The sequence below is a fragment of the Siniperca chuatsi genome, linkage group LG1, assembly GCF_020085105.1.
Source record: "Siniperca chuatsi isolate FFG_IHB_CAS linkage group LG1, ASM2008510v1, whole genome shotgun sequence".
Lineage (NCBI taxonomy): Eukaryota > Metazoa > Chordata > Actinopteri > Centrarchiformes > Sinipercidae > Siniperca > Siniperca chuatsi.
Window position 1 is genome coordinate 22,106,025 of NC_058042.1, and position 22,151 is coordinate 22,128,175.

At 40.9% G+C, this 22,151-nt stretch overlaps 1 protein-coding gene across 1 annotated transcript in view; it reads right to left on the reverse strand.

Annotated features, from left to right (window-relative positions):
- ush2a (Usher syndrome 2A (autosomal recessive, mild)) overlaps window positions 1-22,151 on the reverse strand; it is a 222,921-nt gene that overhangs the window by 16,058 nt on the left and 184,712 nt on the right. The window contains 11 exon segments of the mRNA XM_044199324.1: window positions 278-647; window positions 804-1,165; window positions 1,385-1,726; window positions 2,171-2,316; window positions 2,423-2,504; window positions 15,258-15,394; window positions 15,487-15,704; window positions 17,289-17,379; window positions 17,382-17,450; window positions 18,136-18,294; window positions 21,243-21,400. Of these exon segments, the coding sequence (XP_044055259.1) occupies window positions 278-647; window positions 804-1,165; window positions 1,385-1,726; window positions 2,171-2,316; window positions 2,423-2,504; window positions 15,258-15,394; window positions 15,487-15,704; window positions 17,289-17,379; window positions 17,382-17,450; window positions 18,136-18,294; window positions 21,243-21,400 (2,134 nt within the window).

Genomic DNA, 22,151 nt, shown 5'->3' on the forward strand with positions numbered 1-22,151 from the left:
ACTCAACAAAACACACCCAAATAATAATCAAATTATAATAAAAAAAAACAAATGCTTATTGATTTGTATCACATAATTATTCCTCTGATTACTGAATAATCATTGTTGATAAGGTTTTGCAAATTTGTGCTATTGAACTGAAATTCTCTTGGATGAGTGGTGAAATGTCTTTAATTCTGCAAAGCAAGTCCAGTGTCCTTTGATTCATTCTGGATTGAAATCCACAGATTTATAGAATAACAGAGGTTTCACTGGAAGTCATAATAAACAAACATACCTTAAGAGTTGGGGTAGGCAGGCCAGCGGGAGGAGCCTCCTCGGTTACAGTGGACATTGTGGCGCTGGTAGTGCACCCACCACTGGTACAAGCTAAAAGGACCAGCTGATATGACGTGTGGGGCCACAGATCTGACAACACTGTATTTAGGTCTCTTCCACGATAAGCTTCTTCGTTGTTCAGTTTCAAGACATATTCAGTCACCTCTCCATTCTGTGTCAGTGGTTTACTCCAGGAAATGTTTATACTCTTGGATGTGATGCTGTCCACTGTGGGAGCTTCCACTGTGGCAGGTGGAGCCTCTAGAGTTGTGATGTTTGTGTGAGGGCTGGTGATGCATCCCTCAGACGTGCAGGCTATGATTGAGTAGCTGTAGAAAAGAATAGAACAGAATAAAATAAAATAATTATCTCTATTATTAAAAATCATGAATTTGTTTGTGGTGGTTATTTGGAATCCCCACAAGGAAACATTCAGATTAGTTCATTTGAAACAACAAAATGGTATGAGTAAAGGCAAACAATACCTATATGTTGAAAATGGCAGGACGTTTTCATCGGTGTACCCGAGGACAGTAGGGTCAAAACTAAATGAGAAACTGACATTGTTTCTCTGAATCCTGTAGGACTGAAGTACCCCATTGGGCTCCAAAGGAGGAGTCCAGGACACCAACACCTCACCGGGCTGGCCTTGGAGGTGTCTCACTGATGGGGCAGCTAGACCACGAGGAGGGGCCTGTCTGGTTATCACAGTTACCCAGGGGCTGTGGGTGTGTCCAGCAGGGTTGTGAGTACGGACACTGAACTCGTACTGTGTCCAGGGACGCAGACCAGTCACTGTATATGAGAAGGTGTCAGCATGTTGTGGGGATGATTCTCTGAACAGCACCTGTTGGAGACAGTTGTAGATGATTATGGTTGATGAGGTGTTCAGTAGTAACACATTTTTTACACAATTATAGCTATATTAGTTATAAGAGCACAACTTTTTACAGATATTGGTGGCACCTGGGTATTCTATCAGGCTAACTGACAAATGGTCAGAGAGACCATGAACTTCACTGCCCACTGCCTATATCTTCAGAGATGTGCCTTTAGTTTCACCTACCTTTCCCTTTTCAACACCCTCTTCATTACTTCTTCCCCTCCCCGCTTCCTCCAGACTTCTCCCAAGTAAGAAATATTCTCCAATTGGCCCGTTGGGTTGGGAGGGAGGGCCCCAGGTAAGTGACACACGGTCTGAGCCAACGAATAGAGGCGTGGGAGGGGGCTGGGAAGCAGGTGGCGCTGCTGCTGTGGTGACGTGCTGAGGTGGGGTGCGTGTGCAGCCTGCTGAGGTACAAGCTTCAAGAGTCAAAGAATACAAGGTCCATGGCTCCAAACGACGAAATAGGAAGTTGCGTGATAGTCCGCTGAATTCCAGGTTCCCCTCACTGTACAGGTTATACATCTGGAAAGGAGGAGTCGGAGAGCAGGGAAGGGAAAAGAAAAGTAGCCAGTGAAGTGGGAGAGGAGAGGAAGAGGAGAAGTATTGTAGGTGGGTTAAAGTAGAACATAATGGGAACAGAGGAGGGACGAAGATGTAGTAATGTGTGTATTCTTGACTGTATTGACTTCAGGCGCAGGACTATTGTTGTGCATGTGGTGTGTATCAGAATATATGTGAAGGAGTTGCTGAATTACATGAATAAAGTTGTAAGTAGGTAACTTATAAGTGTACTTGCGGGCTTTCATATGTGTGTCTGTGTATATTATTGGTACGTATCTATCTGCTCTTTCTACTATGTCTCCTACGTGAGACTGATTTAATCCGAGGAGCACCATGCCCCGCTTCAACTGCTCAATGCTGTGTATACACTTTGCTATGTGTTTTTGTTGTGTGTAATGTATGTACCGTGATGATTCCATGTGGAGTTCTTGGCTGATCCCAGCTCAGCAGTAACGCCCTGCCCTGCTCTCTCTGCTCCACTGTGAAGTTAGCCAGGCCAGCTGGAGAAGCCTCCAAGGTCTTAATGCCTACCCATGGACTGGACACACTACCTGAAGGGTTGCAAAACATCTAGACTCAATAGAGTGGTTCAATGGTTGATGCTGATATTATTTATCCCTGATATTTTAAATGAGCTACTGATCATAACCAACCTACCAGCCTCGTTCACAGCTTCCACGCGTAGACTATACTGACTGTATGGTTCAAGACCATAGACTGTTGCTTCTAGGACTGAGCCCTGAGAGGGAAAGAGATACCAGGGAAAGATATATAGAGAGATGGAATAAGTACAAGTGCAGAAAAGTAAGAAAAGGAAAAAGGGAAAAAGTAGGAGAAAGAGAGGAATTAAAGGGAATAGGGAGGAGGAGATATGGAAGAGAAACAAGTGAAGACAAAGGAATGATTGGGCAAGAGTTAAAAGAAGAAAGAAAAAAAGAGAGGAAATGGAAAAGGAAACAGGGAAGTGGGTAGCATGCCATAGCAAGAGAAGCGAGAGGAAATTAGTTACACAAACAAATTCTGCATGAATAAAAACCAGTGCATTACTCATTAAAATGGGGAATGAAAAGGAACACTGAAACAATGGCAAGCTAAGATGACATGACATGGGATTTGTCATATCAACATTTCAACATACAGGCTCTGCCATGGTAAAGTAAGTAGACACCAGAGAAGTGGCAGAGACAGAGAGAGACTGGCAGGCAGACGGCCGTCCCTTATGGGTGAATTCAAAGCTTCCAGATTGAGTGTTTATGTCACACATGCACCCTTTCATATCACACACACACACAAACACACAGAGACACAGGCAGAGTGAGTCTGCCAGTAGCTTTAGGCAGTGGGACCCAGCCCAACACCCTGGCAGACACAGGGGCAGTGTGTATGTGTGTGTGTGATACAGTGGGAACAACGTTTACTAATTGATAAGAGACACACTATTGTTTCATAAGGCCCTGGCGTGCGATGACATGGTAGTCAGGGAGCACTAGGCTCCAGGATGTAGCATTGCTTGTTTGTTTATGACTGTGAGCTTTAAAGCAGCTATGAGAGTGATGTTTCTCTCTCTCTCTCTCTCTCTCTCTCTCTCTCTGTGAACATATTTGTGTGAATGTACAACATAGGAGGCTATATTTTTTCATGTGTTGAGTCTGCAGTTTTTTAAAATTGTCTGTTCAGGACTGTTTGCTTTCACACAAGCAAGCATATGTAAAGAGATTAACTGGTAACCCACTTCAATGCAGCAGCAAGAGGATCAAAAAGCCTCCAATTCAAACTGAATCAAATGAAAACCCTTGCAAATCACCGTAGCATGGCACCAAGGATGAACTGTCTGAACAACAACCAGAATGCATGTATTCACTGTTTTCATGTCTGGAAGCCAACGTGTTTTTCATCCACAGTAAAACAGGATTAATAAGCCCCTAGACACGAGCTAAATCCTCCTGCAAATCACAGCACTTCTCAGTAGAGAGAGGGCGGGAGGGACGCGAAGAGAGAGACACAGGGGTGGAGAGAGAAAGAAAGCGAAAGGGGCAGTGGGGGTGAGAAATAAAGGCCGAATGAAAAAAGAGATTGGAATGAAATGACAGAGAATTAGAAAAGAGGGACAGAAAAAAGTAAGAGGTGAGTAAGTTAATAACTGATGAAGGAAATAAAAAAAGGAGAGACAGAAGGATGATGGGGTGTGTGTGTGAGAAAGAGTAAGACAGAGAGAGATTGAGTGAATGGGTAAAAAAAGATGGAAGAAAGCTAAAGTGGGAGAGAAAAAAGATAGATGTGGCAAAAGGGAGAGACAGATTAAGTGAGCGAGAATGAGAGATCTCTCTACCTTAAAAGCCAGTGAAATATGTGAGGCATGTGGCCTATAAAGCAGTTAACATATGCACATTGTCAATAGCAGCATCTGGCGCTGGCAGCTTTTATAGGAGCATGGAGACTCTGCTATACGCCTCTAGATGGCAATACATTCAAACACTTTATCACTGAAACACACCACATTAACTGCCTCCTCACACACACACACACACACACACACACACACACACACACACACACACACACACACACACACACAATACTCAACAATCAAGCATTATGAAATTCAACACCTCAGCCTGCTTACTGCGTGCGCGCACACACACACACACACACACAGACACACACACACACAAACACGAACACACAGGCAGTAATCAAATGGTGTAACACTAAAACACACTACTATTACATTATATTAACAGCTCCCTCAATAACTATTTTTCTCTCATACATGCACATGTGCAGACACACACAATAAACACTTCCATAGTATCTTATAACACACATATTAAGGAATATGTAGGCAAACACATACACACAAAACTACTAGAAAAATAATGAAATGAATAACAGAGTTAAGGTAAATTTAATAACCACTAATCTCTGCTATGAAGGCAAACAAATGGGAGTATAGAAAATACTGAACACCACACAGTTGGAATTGAATTTCCCAACTTCATATTGGTAAGGTTTTTGTCATGTACTACATTTGTACTATACTATACAGCATCTAACCCTAATGTGTGTAAGATTAAATACTTAGAGTTTTAATTTAAATGGTCGTTTTACCATTTACAACTCTTTGGAGCAAGAATCATATTGCAATTTAGCAATAGGTAATGTAATGTTTAGGTCGGGTTCTAGTGTAGGATTTTCAATTTTTTGCTGCAGCGTTAGCAAAATTATAGCTGTAGTGATTGTCCAAGACTGTAGCAGCAAAAACTGCTTTTAACATAAAAGCATAAAAGGTTGTGTTTCAGTTAGGCCTATTTTGAAAAAATGGCCAACCTATGAAGACCACATGAAAAGCTACAATGTAAGATGTGAAAGCAAAAGGTTCTTGTCAAGCTAAATTCAGTGTGCATGTGCATGTGGATGATCAAAGTCACTAGTTAATTATGCCAAATGCAAAAAAAAACAGAGAGGGAGCAAGAAGTAAAAAAAATAGATGGGGTGGGGGGACAAAAGAAATTTGCACAGATGTAAAGGAAAAAAAGTGTAAACAAGATAGAGGGAGAGAAAAGAAGACAATGATAGGGAAAGAAGAGAAGAGACAGGAAGAGGTCTTGCTAATTTATACATTAAAGAGCCCTCAGATCTTACATGGTTCAACACAACTTAGCATTGAGGGCAAGGAAGCAATCTATTCAATCTTTTATTTCCTCATTCTTTCTTCTCTTTGGTGTGTGAGCTGAGCAACAGCAGGGGTCCTCTGGACAGTGTGTTTCTGCATATGTAGCCTATATAAAAGGGTCAGTGTGCATGTATGCTTCTTGAACCTGAATATATCGGTATCGGGTGTTTATTTGTGTGCATTTGCATGTATCCTAACAAGCGCACATCTGCATGCATCTTGTTTTGTACCCGTGTGTCCCTAGAAGTGTGTGTGTGTGTGTGTGCAAGTGCACAGCTGAGTGTGTGTGATATTCAGGTGGAGAGGCATGGTGCGGCCGGGGGGACAGTGTGTGATACTAATTAAGAATAACCATGTGTATTTGTCAAAAGAATTATGCTGATTATCTCACAAAGGCCCCAGCACTGGGCCCCGCAGAGAGACAGAGACAGAGAGAAGGACCAACATTAGCATATGGCTACACACACACACACACACAACACAGGCTCTCTTTCTCTCTCTTTGTCTCTCTCTTTCTCTCTCTCTCTCTCACACACACACACACACACACACACACACACACACACACACACACACACACACACACACACACACACACACACACACACACACACACAGGTAAAAGTAAAGTAAGTGCCTAAGAACATACATGAAAGAGCCATGCCTAATGATAGGTGAATGGGGCCCAACTGGTCTGCCTTAGGGATGTTTCTCTTCATAAGCCTTCTCTGGCCTCTCTGCTCTGTCATATTAAGTCCTGGAGAGATAATAAAGCACCATGCTGTTTCACCTTTCCTTATGTGTCTTAGTTCTTTGAGTGTGTGGTAAAACACGCTATGATCAGAAATGATTCAATACAATTCAACTCAATTCAATTCAGCTCAATTCAATTCTTTAGTCCAGTCTATTAGTACAAGCTGTGCCCTGACCAGCCCTGTGAGAGCAGTAATTGTTTTCGGAGGTTTCTGAGGTGAGCCAGTGCACCACACGCTGCTCTCTTGCGCCCCATGCCAAGCTCTCAAGCCAAGTTTGTGTGTGTGTGTGTGCGTATTTATGTGTGCATGCTTAATTCAGTGCTGCTGGAACAATTGCCCTGTGTCTGTTCGCAAATGCCCTGCGTGGGTGTCCCTGCTAGTCAGTGTGCGTTAGACAAACCCTGACACATACAGACGTTCGTGTGACACACACACACACACAAAAACACACCCACAGACACACATTGTGTGCCATTAGGCATGTGTTTTGTCTGTGGCCAGCACAGACATAGAGAGGAACTGCAGGGGTCTGGAACAGGCATGCTCACTTCACACCGACAGTCATGATTGGCTTTGGCGGCTCTAGACCCCAGGAACAGCCTTTTTGGTGTGTATATATATGTGTGTGTGTGTGTGATGCGGCCAGTGACCAGTGGACAAATTCTGGTGAGTGAGGGACAGTATGCTTAAAATCCACAGATATCTCCTGAAATTGAAATGAGCGAGCATGTGTTTGTCAATTTTATCTAAGCTTTATTTCATTAGGCAGGGCAATTCAATACAAAAAAATTATTACAAATTCTTTTTTTTTTTTTTTACCAGGGCTAGTTTTAATTAATGACTAGTTGGTAAAACAAATTAAATTTAAAAAAACTGAAAACATTTTCAATCAAGGGCTGTAAAAAAAGAGCACCATGTAAACACAAAAGCTGCTGTGCTCCGAAAATCCTTGTACTCTATTTTGGCATTTTTCCATCTTTAGGTGGGTAGAGATGGGGAACAAAACTGAAGTAAAACTAAGCTGAATTTTAGTCACTTTTGGGGCAGTGAATTTAAGATTTTTCATGTAACTGTTTGGACTGGCCTTATAATGGAGGCCAATAAAGAGTACTGCATAAACCCATAACTTAAGGTTCACATGTATGAAAGAGAAACAAAAACATTATCAGAACAAATCAGAGGTAATGTTCTGTATATTAGATGTGACTAAGAGTGATATTCCACTTGTTTGAGGGTTGTTCATCCAAAACGCAGACACAGATAAACACCTTACACATACTTTAGCCTCCTTCTTTGGCATCCCCGTCATCTTTAAACCTCTTACACCCACCCAATCAATGAACATAATGCAGACGACCAAAAAAACAAAACAAAGACTCTGCATTCATGTCCAGGCTGTGAGACAGCATCAGACAGAGATGCTGGCAGGAACGCCTCCTCCAGACTCTAGTCAAAAGTACAGCCCACTTCCAAAACAAACACTTGACAAGGATTCAGTTACAAGTTTTCACACACACGTGCACACACTCTTACGCATCCACATGCTTTCCTCCCGAGTTGAATGGACTCAAGTCATCACAAACTGCTTTTTTTCCTCTCTCTTAAAAGCACTCACACTCAGCATTCCTCTAAAGTGATGACCATCATATCGTAGTTGCAGCACTAAACACCCATTAAGACAAGTGGAGAGCACTACACTGGATGGTGTGGCCTCTTCACAGACAGACACACAATAATACACAACCTGTCATTACTGAGAGAAAGAGAGTGTGAGAGAGAGAGAGAGAGGGAGCATGAAGAGAGGAGGAGGAAGAGGAAGTAGGAGAACATAAACACTTTAAAAAAATCACTTGAAAGAGTGAGAGGGAGACAGAAGAAGAGGGAATGGAGGGGGGCAAAGATGATGGATGAGAATAACATAAAAACTGTAATTTGTGACAGAGTTAGAGAAAACCCAGATGGAAATGTACTGATGGAGGGAGGACTAAGCAGTATGGAGTGACAGAGGGAGGAGTTGTGAAAAAGATGAGGAGATGGAGAGAAAGATTGCAGTGAGGAGAAGAGGAACTGTTGCAGCCTGATTATTTGGCTGTTTATGCAGAATGCTGAGAGCCCTCCAATCATAGTTGGAGACCTCTAACTAAGGGGTCTGATAGGCCGAGGGCCTAATGAACTTTGCATCTGAGTCTCCTTAGTCTCTCCTCTAATGCTTCCTTCCTCTCTTCACCTGTGTCCTCTCAACCCCCTCATCTGTCTCTCCTCACCCTCTGCGCACTCAGCTCTGCATTTCACTCTTGCCTCCACTCATTTGTCTCCTTCATTTGTTAAAGGGTGTCACTGAGAGCAAGGGCAAAGCCTTATCATTCCTATTCCTTTGACCACCCCTGAAATCCATGATGTCACCTGAATATTTTCTTTTCTATCTTTCCATTATAGTATATCCTCTTGAGGATAAATACATTACTATAGCCATGACGGCAATAAGTGGGGGGCATTTTGCTTTTCACAATTATGTGAAAACTAGGGTGGCTGAGAGCGCTCAATGAACTGCAACTTAATGAAACAAAAAAAAAAGACAAAAGACCAGCAAATGAGAAAAACATCTTCACCACTTTGACAACACCTAGGTGAAATACAGACATGTGCTGTAAATACATAGAAAACACAAGTAAAAACTGTACAGAAACGCTGCAAGTTTTTCGGGGGAACATTAACAAATGATGATACGTTGAATAGGTTGACCACATGTCAATGTTGGAAAATGAGCTAACAATGTTTATTTTAGTTTTAACATAACAGCACAATTTCGATATTCTGGGAGATAATGGCTACACATCTTGCTTCAGTCTTCAGTCTTTCACTAACTACTAGCTTCATCAGTTTTTTGTGTCTCCCTGAGACCTGTATTGGAGATAAATCTTAAAGGAATAATTCAACATTTTGGGAAATGTTTTTTTGCTTTCCTCCTGAGAGTCTAGTTCCCAGTGTGAGGTTGCCAGGCAACCAGAGGAGCCTCAAGGAAGTGATTGCCCCCATCCAAGAAATAGTCCGGCGCATAACCCCCTGTAAAACCACAACTTGTCAACAAAGGATTTATATTGTGTTAATTTGTGTACTTTGACGGTGCTGGTAGGTGGAGTTTGTGACTTTTGGTCTGAGCCAGGTTAGCTGTTTCCCCCTGCTTCTAGTCTTTATGCTAAGCTAGGCTAACTGGATGCTGGCTGTAGCTTCATACTGGTATTGAGTTTCTCATCTAACTCTCAGCAAGAAAGTGAATTAAGTATATTTCCCAAAATGTTGAACTATTTCTTTAAAGTGTTCCACCTTTTCTTAGAGGTGGTGCAGTCTGGCATGTTTGGAATTGTTCAGACAATGACCTGTGCTTGGCAGGACACATACATTTTCCCAGTGAGCAATCAAATACTGGGCATAGAATGGGATTTCCACCCACTTCATCGAGTGAAAGCAGAGCTAACTTATTATCAACAGAGCTAGCTTATTTTCAACAATGTGATACTTTTGAAATTTAGCTGTAATGTTCAGTTGCATGTGAACCATGACAATGACCTTCTAAACTATTCTCAGTCCTTTCGGTGATGCTCACATCTTTGCCTGGCATATGAGCAGGTAAAACTGTATCCTCTTTGATGACATCCATACTGTGCATATCCATGCAAACCCGTGTCAGTCTGAAACACATGCCAACATACAGTATGAAATGCTTAAGTAGTAAACTGCATCTGTATTCATACTGTGTTTACACCATGTGTATAACACTATTACTTGTTTGTCCCTATCTAATCATTCAACACAGCTGCAGACCATTCATGTCTAAGTATACACCACATATTCTGATAACATGTCCATACTTATATATGTCTGCCAACTGCGCATGCCTAAATACACACATTCTGACTGTGCAGGTGACACACACACACACACATACTGAAACCTCATGCTGGCTTTGAGACACAGTTCGCTGCCTGGCCCTCGCAGTCCCGCACTCTCTGACGGGCTCTTAATGGTAAACTAACAGATTGTAAACATGCTGCTAGCTCTCTCTCTCTTTCTATGTTCTCTATATTAATCACACTCCTTCTCTCCATCTCATGCTCTATCTATCTATCTATCTATCTATCTATCTATCTATCTATCTATCTCTCTCTCTCTCTCTCTCTCTCTCTCTTCTTTCCTCACGCTCCTCTTCCCTTATCTCTTTCACTTTATCCTTCCCCCACTATCCCATCCCTTCTTCCTTTTTCCTCTCTCTCCCTCTCCCTCTCTCACTCTTGCATTTCCTGGGGTATTTTTTAAACAATGTGTCCTTCATGTACGGTTGGTTACGGGGTGTACAGAAGGACATCATTAGCGCTGGTGGTTAAGCTGTAATTTACACCATTACCGAGGTAGGGGCCATTTTTATTGCCTAGTAAATTTCAGCTCTGAAATATTTAGACCATATGGCTCAATTTGTGTAATAACCTTAATTTCCAAGCACCCTTCAGCTCCCTTCAGCGCCGGCTGTTGTTGGCGGATGGCGGAGTGGTGTGTGTACACATTCGTATGTGTGTGCACGGTTTGGAGTTGGAGCACACACACACATGCGCGTACACAGAAACATGGACACGGCAAAAATGTTAACGCATACTATACACATAACCTCTTATATACACTTTACACACTCTCTCTTCCACACGCGCTCATTCATTCACAAACACTGAAACACATACACACACACGCGCGCGCGCGTGCAGCACACACACACACACACACACACACACACACACACACACGTACGTATGCATGGCAGTAGCAGATTAATAGGGTGTCAGCTTGTGTTTGGGTGAGGGAGCGTCAGGCGTCGGCCAGATGGTTCTTAGGGATGATGACTGTCAGGGGTCCTGCTCTGATCAATGGGATGTATTAATACTGCACACACACACACACACACACACACACACACACACACACACATTGTTGAACGTACACACACAAACAAACAAAAATATGTTATGCAAGCACACAGGCACACATGCAACCATATTCAGACATATGTATCCACATAGAGTAACACACACACACACACACACACACACATACACATAAGTATGCACATGGTCTAACTTCACCAGTGATCCCAAGGGCCACAGTGTAACATCTGGAAGAGCCAAGGGAGGGAGGAAAGGACAGAAGAGTAAAGGAGGAGAAAGAGGGAGGTGGTAGGCAGGGAAATACAGGAGGCAGGATTTAAAAAGTGGATGAAGGGAGAAAAGATCAGTGACAAATGCAAGGAAGGAGAGAGGAGTGACTGGAGGAAGGAAAGGAGGTTCAAAGGGAATAAGGGAAGAAATAGGAGACTGAGAAGGTGTAGAGAAGCGTTAAAGGTGGAATAGGGCAGATGGAAAAGAAGAGCTGAGAAGATTAAGGGTGGGGTGGAAGGAGATGTAGGGAGAGGAATGACGGAGGAATGGGAGGGTGTAGAGGAAAACAGGACAGAGACCATTGAAGGGAGGGACTGAGGAGGAGGGAAAAAATGAGAGACCAGGCAGAAAAATGTGAAGTTAGTGAAGGATGTGGAAAAAGAAAGAAAGGGTGAAAGACAGAAGAGAGAACAGGATCGTGGGGAGGCATGTGGTGAGGACTGAGACTGCACGAAGGTGAAATTTTAGCCAGAATTTGGTGAGAGCAAAATTATCCTATGTAGCTAGAATTTCCAGTGTATGGAGATAGAGGAGAAGGGAAATGCAAACACTCCCTGTGTTCACTGCCCTGTGAAAAAAAAGACTTGCATGGAGGGATGGAATGAGGTGGGAGAAAGAGAAAAAAAGATTAAAGAGTGAACACCAAGAGGAAGACAATTAAGAGAACAGAGGAGAAAAGAGGGAGGACAGAAAATAATTAAATTAAATATAAAGCAAAAGAGAAGTAAGGGAACCACGATGCAAGAAAGGCAACTTGACAGGGTTGTTTGAGTAACTAACTGTCAGAAAGGTGTAAAGCATGGAGAGTGAATTTGTGTGTGTGTGTGTGCCAGGCGGTGCATAGGGGTCTAGTGAGGCAGGCCGCCTGCGCTTCGTACCCTCATTCCGTCCGATTGCCATGACGACCCCATTAATCAGCCAAGCTGGCACAGAGCAGGGTTCCCAGCCCAGCCTGAGATCAATACACACACAACTACACACATACCAAATAGACATAGACACACACACACACACACACACATGCACAAACAATGCATCCACAAACTAAGAAATTTTGCAGAAAAGAATGGGTGGATTAGTGAACATTAAGGAGAGAAAAAAGTTAACTAAGTAATGTGAAGTGAGGATAAAGCATACAAGAGAAAAGGAAAATAGAAAGCCCAAGTCGAAGAGTTAACGTCTCGCAATCTCTCCTTAAAGGTGGGGTATGCAACTCTGGAGAAATCCAATACCATGACAACTTGGTCCAAGTCACTTTGTTTATTTCCCATTTACAGAGTCAGGGCTGTGTACAAACACCAAAGGTCTTTTTCAGTGCACAAACAGAACGGACAGCTAGCATGCTGTGAGGAGATATTTGCTGAATTTGACAAAAAGACGTGTATTGGATTAGAATCGCACACCCAACCTTTAAGGGCTTCTGAAAAAAGAAAGATGTTCCTGATGTTCACAATACATATTCTACGATAAATGAAAATATACTTTAGGACTTCCCATTAACATTTGAACCCTTCGTATAATAATTTTAAACTATTCATTTGGTAGCATTAAAAAAAATAACAGTGGGGTGCCCCAGTAGCAAAAAACGACAGCTCCCATGAAGTTTAACCAGCATGTACATTACACGTGCGCTATAGTTTTTTCCTTTATCCATGATATCCACCACTCTCTCTCTTTAAATGTGACCTCTGCAACATTTTAGCTGTAATCTCTGCTGTCAAAAAACAGGTCCTCCCTGTCCTGTTTCACTTTGTTGTTTATAATGGTTGCATGTGATGTTTAACTTGTGATGGTCTTGGGCTTGTGGAAAACTTGTGGTGTTCATTAAAGGCTGCTAAAAACAGCAAATTGTATATATAAAAACAATATTAATTCTTTTTTTAAATCTACCATCTCTGTCTAGACAAATAGGGTGAACTGCATGACATACTATTGAGCAAGGATATGTTGTGGATCTGGATTTTAAGCTATTTGCGTTTTTCTAAATTTAAATAGGTTTTCTTACCTGAACCAAACCCATAAGTTTTGCAATGACCCTAATAATAAGAATGCCAAACTGATGACTGTTAATAGTGCTTTATACCCATTTTCAAAATGTCCCTTTCCCCGCTTCCTAGATTATAGTCATCCTTTTGACTGCTTGTTGTCTATCTCTTAAACCTCACTTTATTTGCCTTTTAAGTGTCAAACATCAATCCAGTATCACTAACCAGCACAAAGTAAAGACACAAATGTTACAAAATCCTATATAACCTATTCTTTTTAAGTTTGCTCAAAACTTTCGCATTTTTACTTTCTTTGTGTATTCCTAAATAACGGCGCGCATGTGGTGAAGGAAACCGTGTGACAAATGACCGCCACCAAAATAAGTCTATGCCATGTCAATGAGCCTCTCACACATACACAAACTCACACACGCACACACACAAACACAGAGTGTTCCATATCAATGAGAAGGTGAAAGGTCTCCATTTACATCTTGTATTAATTATGAGTGACAAGCCAAAGGTCACCGAGAGAGAAGAGGCCACTTGTATGGACAGAATATAGATCTATACTTCTACCTCCTCTCTCCCTTTTCTATCTATCACTCTGTCTCGCCCCCCCCTCTTCCTTCACTTGTCTTTTCTCCCCCCATCCATGCTCTCTTTCAGTCTCACTCTTTCTGGCTCTCTTTTCTGTTCTCTGTTAACTGTATTGTTCTTTGTTCTGCCAATCTGTCTCTGTCTTTTGCCCATGTATTTTCTGTGTGTGTATTCTGCATGTCTTCTTTGAATCTCTATTTATCTTGTTCGATCATGTTTTTGTTTCTTCCTCTCTCTCCTTTTTATAAATGGATAACTACTGTATGCAAGTAGAATCATAAAAGACTGAGGTTCAGATAATAATGCGCACACACACACACACACACACACACACACACACACACACACACACAAGCAGGTATGTGGTGGTGTGCAGAGAGGATGCTAGTCACTGTTGGCGAATATCCCATTACAGATTTGGGTGAACTTAGCCTGCTTACTTAGCTGCCAACTCATATTTAGACTAGATGACAGCCGTTAACAATAGTATATATGTGCAATATTGTGAATGTACAGTACGTGTGTGAGTCTGTGCATAGGTGTGTTTTTGTCTGCTTATGTGTCTGTGTGTTTGGTTTGAGGGGGCTTGCTTAGAGTTATTCCCTATGTTGTAAAATCAGGCATGGCACAGAATTGTGGGAAGGGCCCTGGAGAATAGCAGGCCATGAGCAGTGAGTGAGTATGTGTGTCTCTTCAGGCCCCTCACTGGCAAACAGATGGCACCACCACCACAGGTAGAGTCCAGATTTCTTCACATGCATCACAAATGACAATACACACACACACATGCAGTACATATACTGTATATTATATATATATATATATATATATATATATATATACATACAGAAAAGTGCAGTACTAGGAACAGCAAAGATACTGCGCAGAACCCTCAAGCTCCCAGGCCTCTGGCAGAGGACCCGAGCTCGAAGGATGAGACCACCCGTGGAGGGTGAAGGACGAAGTTTATATATATATAGACCATATACTTTTTATTTATTTTTTAGTGCTTGGGAATTGTATACATGTACATTTACAGGCATGTTTGCACATGTTTCAGTTTGTGTTCACAAGTTTTTGCATATGTGAGTAATCTTATCGGTACATAAACTGCTTTATGTCTGTGTGCAGTTCTACCCAAATTATATCAGATACAACAAATAGCAGCAGAAAACAACATGTGATCAAGCAGGAGACTGTCCTAACACAAAGCATGCATGCTCCCATCATCCAGCATTCATCGCATGTGTGTGCATCTATGTGTATGTGTGCATTTACCTCCACAGTGAGAGCAGTAACAGCAGTTGAGTTGAGCGTTGGGTCCTGTTGGTGCTTCTTGTAAACCAGTCTATAATGGGAAATGAGACCGTTGGGCTGTCCCGGATCACTCCACTTCAGATGGGCTGAGTATGCACCTGTCAAAGTGCACAGCGTGTGGGACTGTTACAGTATTTCAATACAAGAACATTTTAGCCATACCAGTTTTCATGTGGCTCTGTGAACTCACCGGTGGGTGTGACAGTGGGAGGGGTCATATCTTGTGGTTCTGCCTGTAAGGTCTGAGCTAAAGCCCATTGGCTCAGAACTGAGCCTTTGGAGTTGTGGGCGCGAACCCTGTACTGGAAGTAGCTGAAGGGTCGCAGGGCGGGGCTTGCATCAAAAAATTCAAGCGGCCCACTGGACCAGATGAAAACTAGCAGCTCCTCTTCTATTCCTACAGGACGCCTATAATGGAATAAATACCTGGATCAGCTATTCATCATCATTTATTCCTTATAGCCCAATATGTTCCATACATTTTAGTATACTTTTTATTTATTTAAAATTAATATACTAAAAGTTATGTTAAACTGAAACCACTTAAGTTGTACTTAGAATATGAAACGCTGCACTTAAAATAGCTTGAATAATAAATAGTATTATTTTTCATGTTTTCATGCAACCTTTGGCTACCAAAATAGTTCACTATTTTCAAAGTAAGGGTCTTTTTGCACCTGTACTGGAAGTATATTTATGTTTTACTTTTTGTGTATTTGCAATATATAAAATATACTTGAATTATGCTCGAAACAAAGAAAAAAGGTATTCTGTGTGTGTTATCTAAAAGTGTTTTAGTATATTTTAGTATACTTTAGTGTACTGAAAATAAGCACACTTAGTTTGTGTGGAATTGAAATGAAAAATGTAACATCATGTCTTAAACATCATGTGTAAGTCACTGGCTGATGCAAGCACACTGATGTCTTGGTAAGCCTCTTTGTCTGTGATTACGTAGGGTTTCAGGTGTGAGTGTGAGAGAGAGAGAGAGATTTTCCTATTTTATCCAAGTCCCTGTCTGCCTGAGTCTGATCGTACCAGGTGTGTGTGTGTTTGTGTGTGTGAAGTGCTATGCTAATGTGTGTTTCCTGAGGACTTAAAGGGCTTAGTCTGGTCTGACCCTGCATACAGATCACACACTCTTTGGTCAACAAGCAGACCACGACCTTCAGCATGCATTAATACTCACGCGCAGCTGCACACGCACACACACAAAGTATGTACATTGGTAAGCAGACATTTGCCTGAAGACACGTCACCAAAACTTCTATGCTTTTCTGTATGTAAAGGTAAATACGTTTAATATCTGTATGTACAGCATGTGTGCATGTGATATATGTGTGTTGCTTCTGGTTCATTAGTGTTGCAGTGATAGACTGAGTAGATAATGTGAACACATGAACACATTAGTTTGTATGAGTACGGAAGAATGTGAAAGCAGCTTTGTGTATGTTGTAGTTGTTTCTATATCTGTTTGTCTATACTTTATCATCCACTTTCTCACAATCAAAAAGCGAGTCACATATAAATTAAACACACGAACTGGATGCTCAATGGATTTTTGTGGGTAAAATGCCTTTTTTATTTCACAGGTTAAGTAAATGGAAGAAAAATATGAGAAGCTAAGAGCTGGGCCACAAATATACAAATAGCTGAGTTGATAGCCAGAGTTGAAAAAATGTAGCCTAATCTAACAAATTCAAGATTTTGTTTTGATAAGCTCATGTAAGAGTCACAGTTTTGTGCAAAAAAAAAAACAGGAATTTATAAATTAAGTTTGTCTGTTTTAAATAATGTTATGATCACTCAGATAGTTTAGATGGACACTTAAAAGGGATATAATGCACCATGCCACAGGCAAATATTACCAGTACTGGTATACATAATAAAGCAGGCACTGTTTATATGTCTCAGTGTACTGGAAATGCAACGTACATTTGAATTTTTATACTTGTGTATGTATACAGTATATGCGTTTTTTGTGTATGTTACCTGTATATATGGTAGGATGTAATGAGTCCGTTGGGTTTTTGGGGGGGTGACCATTGGACCTCCAGGACATTGGCTCCAGCTGCCTTTACTGTGGGGGCGGCAGACCTTCTGGGGCAGTCTCAAAAGTCTGAACATACACACCCTCTCCTACTCCACACCCTTCTCCAAGGGGCAAAACACATTTAAAGGAATGTGTCTTCAGTGCATTTGTTTCTTTTACATTAACAAATCAATTCAATAATATATTTTAAAGCTAAAGCAGGCTATGCTATGTCAGTGGAAAAAGGCCATTAGCTACAGTTAAACATCTTTGTTTGATGACTGCTTAGCCACAGACTGCATCATAGGTCTTCTCACTCTTCACATCATGTGATGCAGTTGATGAAAATGATCAGAATCAGCATCTAACAAGGTGTCTTTAGTATCCTCAGGATTTTAATTTGTTTGACCATCTTTAATGGCCACAGAGAATAAATCTAAATGCTTTAACCAACCTAATTCCAGATGAAAAAGGGGGCTTTACCAGTACGGGTATACATAATAAAGCAGACATTGGTTATATGTCTCATTGCACTGCATGAACATTTCAGTGTGCAGCTTTACAGAGGACAATGTTCATGATTATAGAGCTTGTTACAGGGCAAAGCATGTCAGAGTACTGCATGTCAACCCCAAATAGTGCTGCTATTTACAGCAGTTTCTCTATGCTGAACTCATTCATGTCCTCAATTTAACAGTGTATGTGGCTTTTATTTATTTTCGCAACTTTGTTTTTTTTTTTACGACTAATTGTCTTATTAAGGATAGTAAATCTTTCAAACTGAAATAAGTGTAATCAAATATTTACCAATTTGACAGGCCTGCACTCTGATATAGTAGGTGGTGAATGGCTCTAGACCTGTCACAGTGAAGTGCAGGCCTTGCCCAACACGATGCATTATGGCTCTGTCACTTCCTGGATTTAACAGGATGTTGTAGTTTACAGGCTGGCTGCTGTTGAGCTGAGCTGTGGAAACGGAGAAAGACACACAGGATATAATTACCTTAAGTTAGTTATGTTTTTTGCTGGAGTGCATTTGGAACTGAAACAACAAAGGAGGAGGAATGATGTAATTTTACATTTTATAAATTGAGAAGGACACAACAAGCTGACCATAAAAGCGGTAGTTATAAAAAAGTGTGCTACAACTTGTATTTATCTTAAGTTTTTGAAATGAGTGAAGTACTTTACACTTGAATGACCCACATTTGCCTCTTGATGCCAAGAAAAGCATGTTTAAAAACAGGGGTATGAGATTTCTGCTTCAGATTGCAAAAAACTTAACTTAAATACTATAGGCTGTACCATGCACACAATACTACAAAATGGCAGTTGACTGAGATAGTTTCTTCTTCTGCTTTATAAGGTAAATAATGATTTTAATTCACTATTTATAGGCACAGTCAAGGAAGTCTTAATCCATGTTGCATAGTGCCTGAAAATTTTGGAACATGGTCATGTTAGGTAACTTTATAATGACAGAATTGTATTGTATATAGAAAATAGTTAAGACCAAATGTTTGTATTTACTCATTTAAAGTTGTAGTTTGTATTTAGAAAATAGCTGGATATGAATAAATGTAAGTAGGTAAGTAACTATGTATACAGTTCTGATTTCCTACAAGTACACCTATATATTTTTGGCTTAGCTGACTGATCTTGCCTTCACAATCCAGGCATTGTGGCCTCACAACCAGACAAAAACACACAAATGTATACATACAGAAACACCCACACAGATACACACACGCACCTAGACTTTGTTAATATTCTCACCGGAGGTTTTTCCATAATTCAGGCCAACTGTATTGTGATGGGTTATTCAACATTCATGAACTCTGGATATCTCGAGAACGAACTGATTACCAGACAAATGAAAGACTTCAATTATTCACCCCCCAACTCACATATGCACACATGCACCTACACACACACACACACACACACACACCTCTGACTGCAGCACATGGAGCTTTTTATATGAGCACACTTTGGCTGCATTAACACACTTTCACACAGTCCACACAAACACACACTAAAGGATATTTATGTGTGAGCGCGCACACACACAGGGGTCATAATGCATCCCTCTTTCATCAGTATTTTGCTCAGCCATAGAGGTTCAATTGTCACTGTGATATTTAAGTTCTATTATTTACCACCAATCAGCTGCTTTGCCATCTTCTATTTCACACACATAGTGCCAACAATTACAAATGCACCCATCTACACTTACATTCAACAAAATCCACGCACAAATACAAAGTGCTCTCCCCCACACACACACGCACACAAAGACACAAACACCACGATGGAGGAATTGATCCTAGAGTAAATGTCTTTTTAATAGCCATATGTCAGTGCTTTGGTAGTCAATGTATGCATATAAAGACACAAACACGTGCATGTACGTACACACAGACAGACACATTGGAGGAGAGACTGGCACGCATGCACACACACACACACACACACACACACACACACACACACACTAGTTGAAAACACTCCAGACTCTGGGCTCAGGGAGTTAACCAAGCGTGAGAACCCAGCCGATATTTCCTCACCTTTAAAATCAACCCGTAATGACGATAGAATAGGCCTGCCTATGGAAATGTCTCCACAGTGACGTGCACACACATATGCACACACAGATATGCGCGCACACACACACACACACACACATTCAAATACACATGTATACAGATGGATGCATAAACACAAATATACAGAAACAAAAGACACAGTGCAGTGTTTTTGCTAGTTGGCCCTATAAGCGGTTTCTGAGATAGGAAATCAGCCTAATGAGAGAGTAATAGCCAATGATAGATGGGTTAGGGCAGACAATCACTGCCCCATAAGCATGAAACTCAGCCCTGAGTGTATGCTCATGTAAACCTGTGTATGTGTGTGTGTGTGTGTGTGTGTGTGTGTCCAGGTCTTGAGAGGCCAGAAGGTGAATGGAAAACAACTTGGGGCTTTTGTTTCAGTCTGACCCCTCCCTCTGTCTCCTTATATCAGAGGAAGAAGCGATTAACATGGAGGAAGAACTTCTCTTAGTTTAATATGGTGAGTATAATTGTTTCTGCTTTAGTGTTGTACCAAACATATTTAAATAATTTGAAAATCACATCATGTATAAACATTTATCTGGGAAATGACTGTGTGGCAAGATACTGTATGTATCACGTTAACTCCGTTCCCATTTTCTGTTTAATGCAATCTCAGGAATAATCGCAAGAAAATGAGAATGAACTCTATTCATTCTGTGGATTTATTTAGAAAAGCTCTTGCTGCAGTGTGACAAGTGTATGTATGTTTAGGAATTTCTAAGTTAGAAGGTTAAGTTAAATGCAGTCTTCCCTTCTGAAAACAGATTTTAAATTTTTATAAACATTGAATTGAGCCCCTCTGACTCTCTGTGATAAATTGTTTTGGTGAACATTCTCAGTGACCACACAATTACCCACAATGCCACTATAAAACCTTGGTTAAGTGAGTTTGTGCAATCATTAACAGAATAGGTTTGACTGGTTAATGACACATCCAAACACCAGTTTGGTTGCGAAGTGTAAGGAGCCACTGGTTCTGGAAATGTTTTTCTAAAATGTAAATTCCCATTTCAAAGTTTTCGTTTACTAATAATTAATAAAAAATTAATTATTATTAATAATATCATCAGTGCTCCAGAAACAGGTGTCTCCTGGATAATATAATGATACTAATGGGCAACGAGTTACTATTAGGTACTGCAGAATACACCTCAGTTTATATAAATCGTCATTAATTAACATAACCAATTTAGTTCTATCATCAGAAACCAAACCAAACTGTCTAATCTGTGATGCCATTCTGATTCAAACTAAATACTTTCCACTTAAAATGATTTTCCATCCATTTAGATAGCTACTCACCAGGAGGTGTCCAGGCAAGAGAGATGGAGTGGGGGCCCGACACGGTCACATTGTGGGGAGGTTGAATCCCAGTGGGGCACGAGACTGGTGTTTGTATAACATATTTGTCACTCACACCCGTCCCACCCCCTGTACTGGCTTCCAGCTCATACACATACCTGAAGAGATGGCGGGGTAAAGAGGGAAGAGCAGAGAGAGCAGGGGGGCACAGAGAAATGAGGGATCAAGGGAGAAGGAAAGAATACGCAGAAAGGCAGTGTTAAAGGAGCAGTTTCACACAAAACAGTCAGGACGTGGTTGGAATCATGGCTTAGACACTCAAATAAGGAAAGGGAGTTTTATTAATATATCCCAAATATATCCTACATTTTTTTAGCTTAGTTTGTTACCCACTCCTGTCAGTTATGACCCAACCTGAAAATATATTTAGTTGATTTAAATTATTTATATATATGTATGAAATACAGGGATATGAGAGCAAAAACTTAAAATTAAATACAAAAATGCAAAACACTAAGTCCCCAGCCTTGCATGAGCACAGAGGAATGTATTTTGTAAATATCACTTGTAGACAAATATTGTTTGTGTCATCACATACATTGTTTGCAAATGGCAAAATGGCAATTTTGCAAAATTATTACAACCAGAAGTTCTCTAGCTGTTGGAGCGATTCTATGGTAGAAAACAAGCATGCATGAAGAACAACTAGGTTGTGTTGTTTCTGATAAAAATGTTCCATTACATTGCTCAAAACATCCCTTGAATTGTAGGCTTTCTACTTTTACTATTAATTGATCAAATAAAATAACCTCTGGAAAGACTCACAGAAATCATGGCTCTTGCAGGCTTCCTAGATTCAAACATATGTGTATTTGTGTGCACATGTGCTCATACATTTGAGGTCCATTT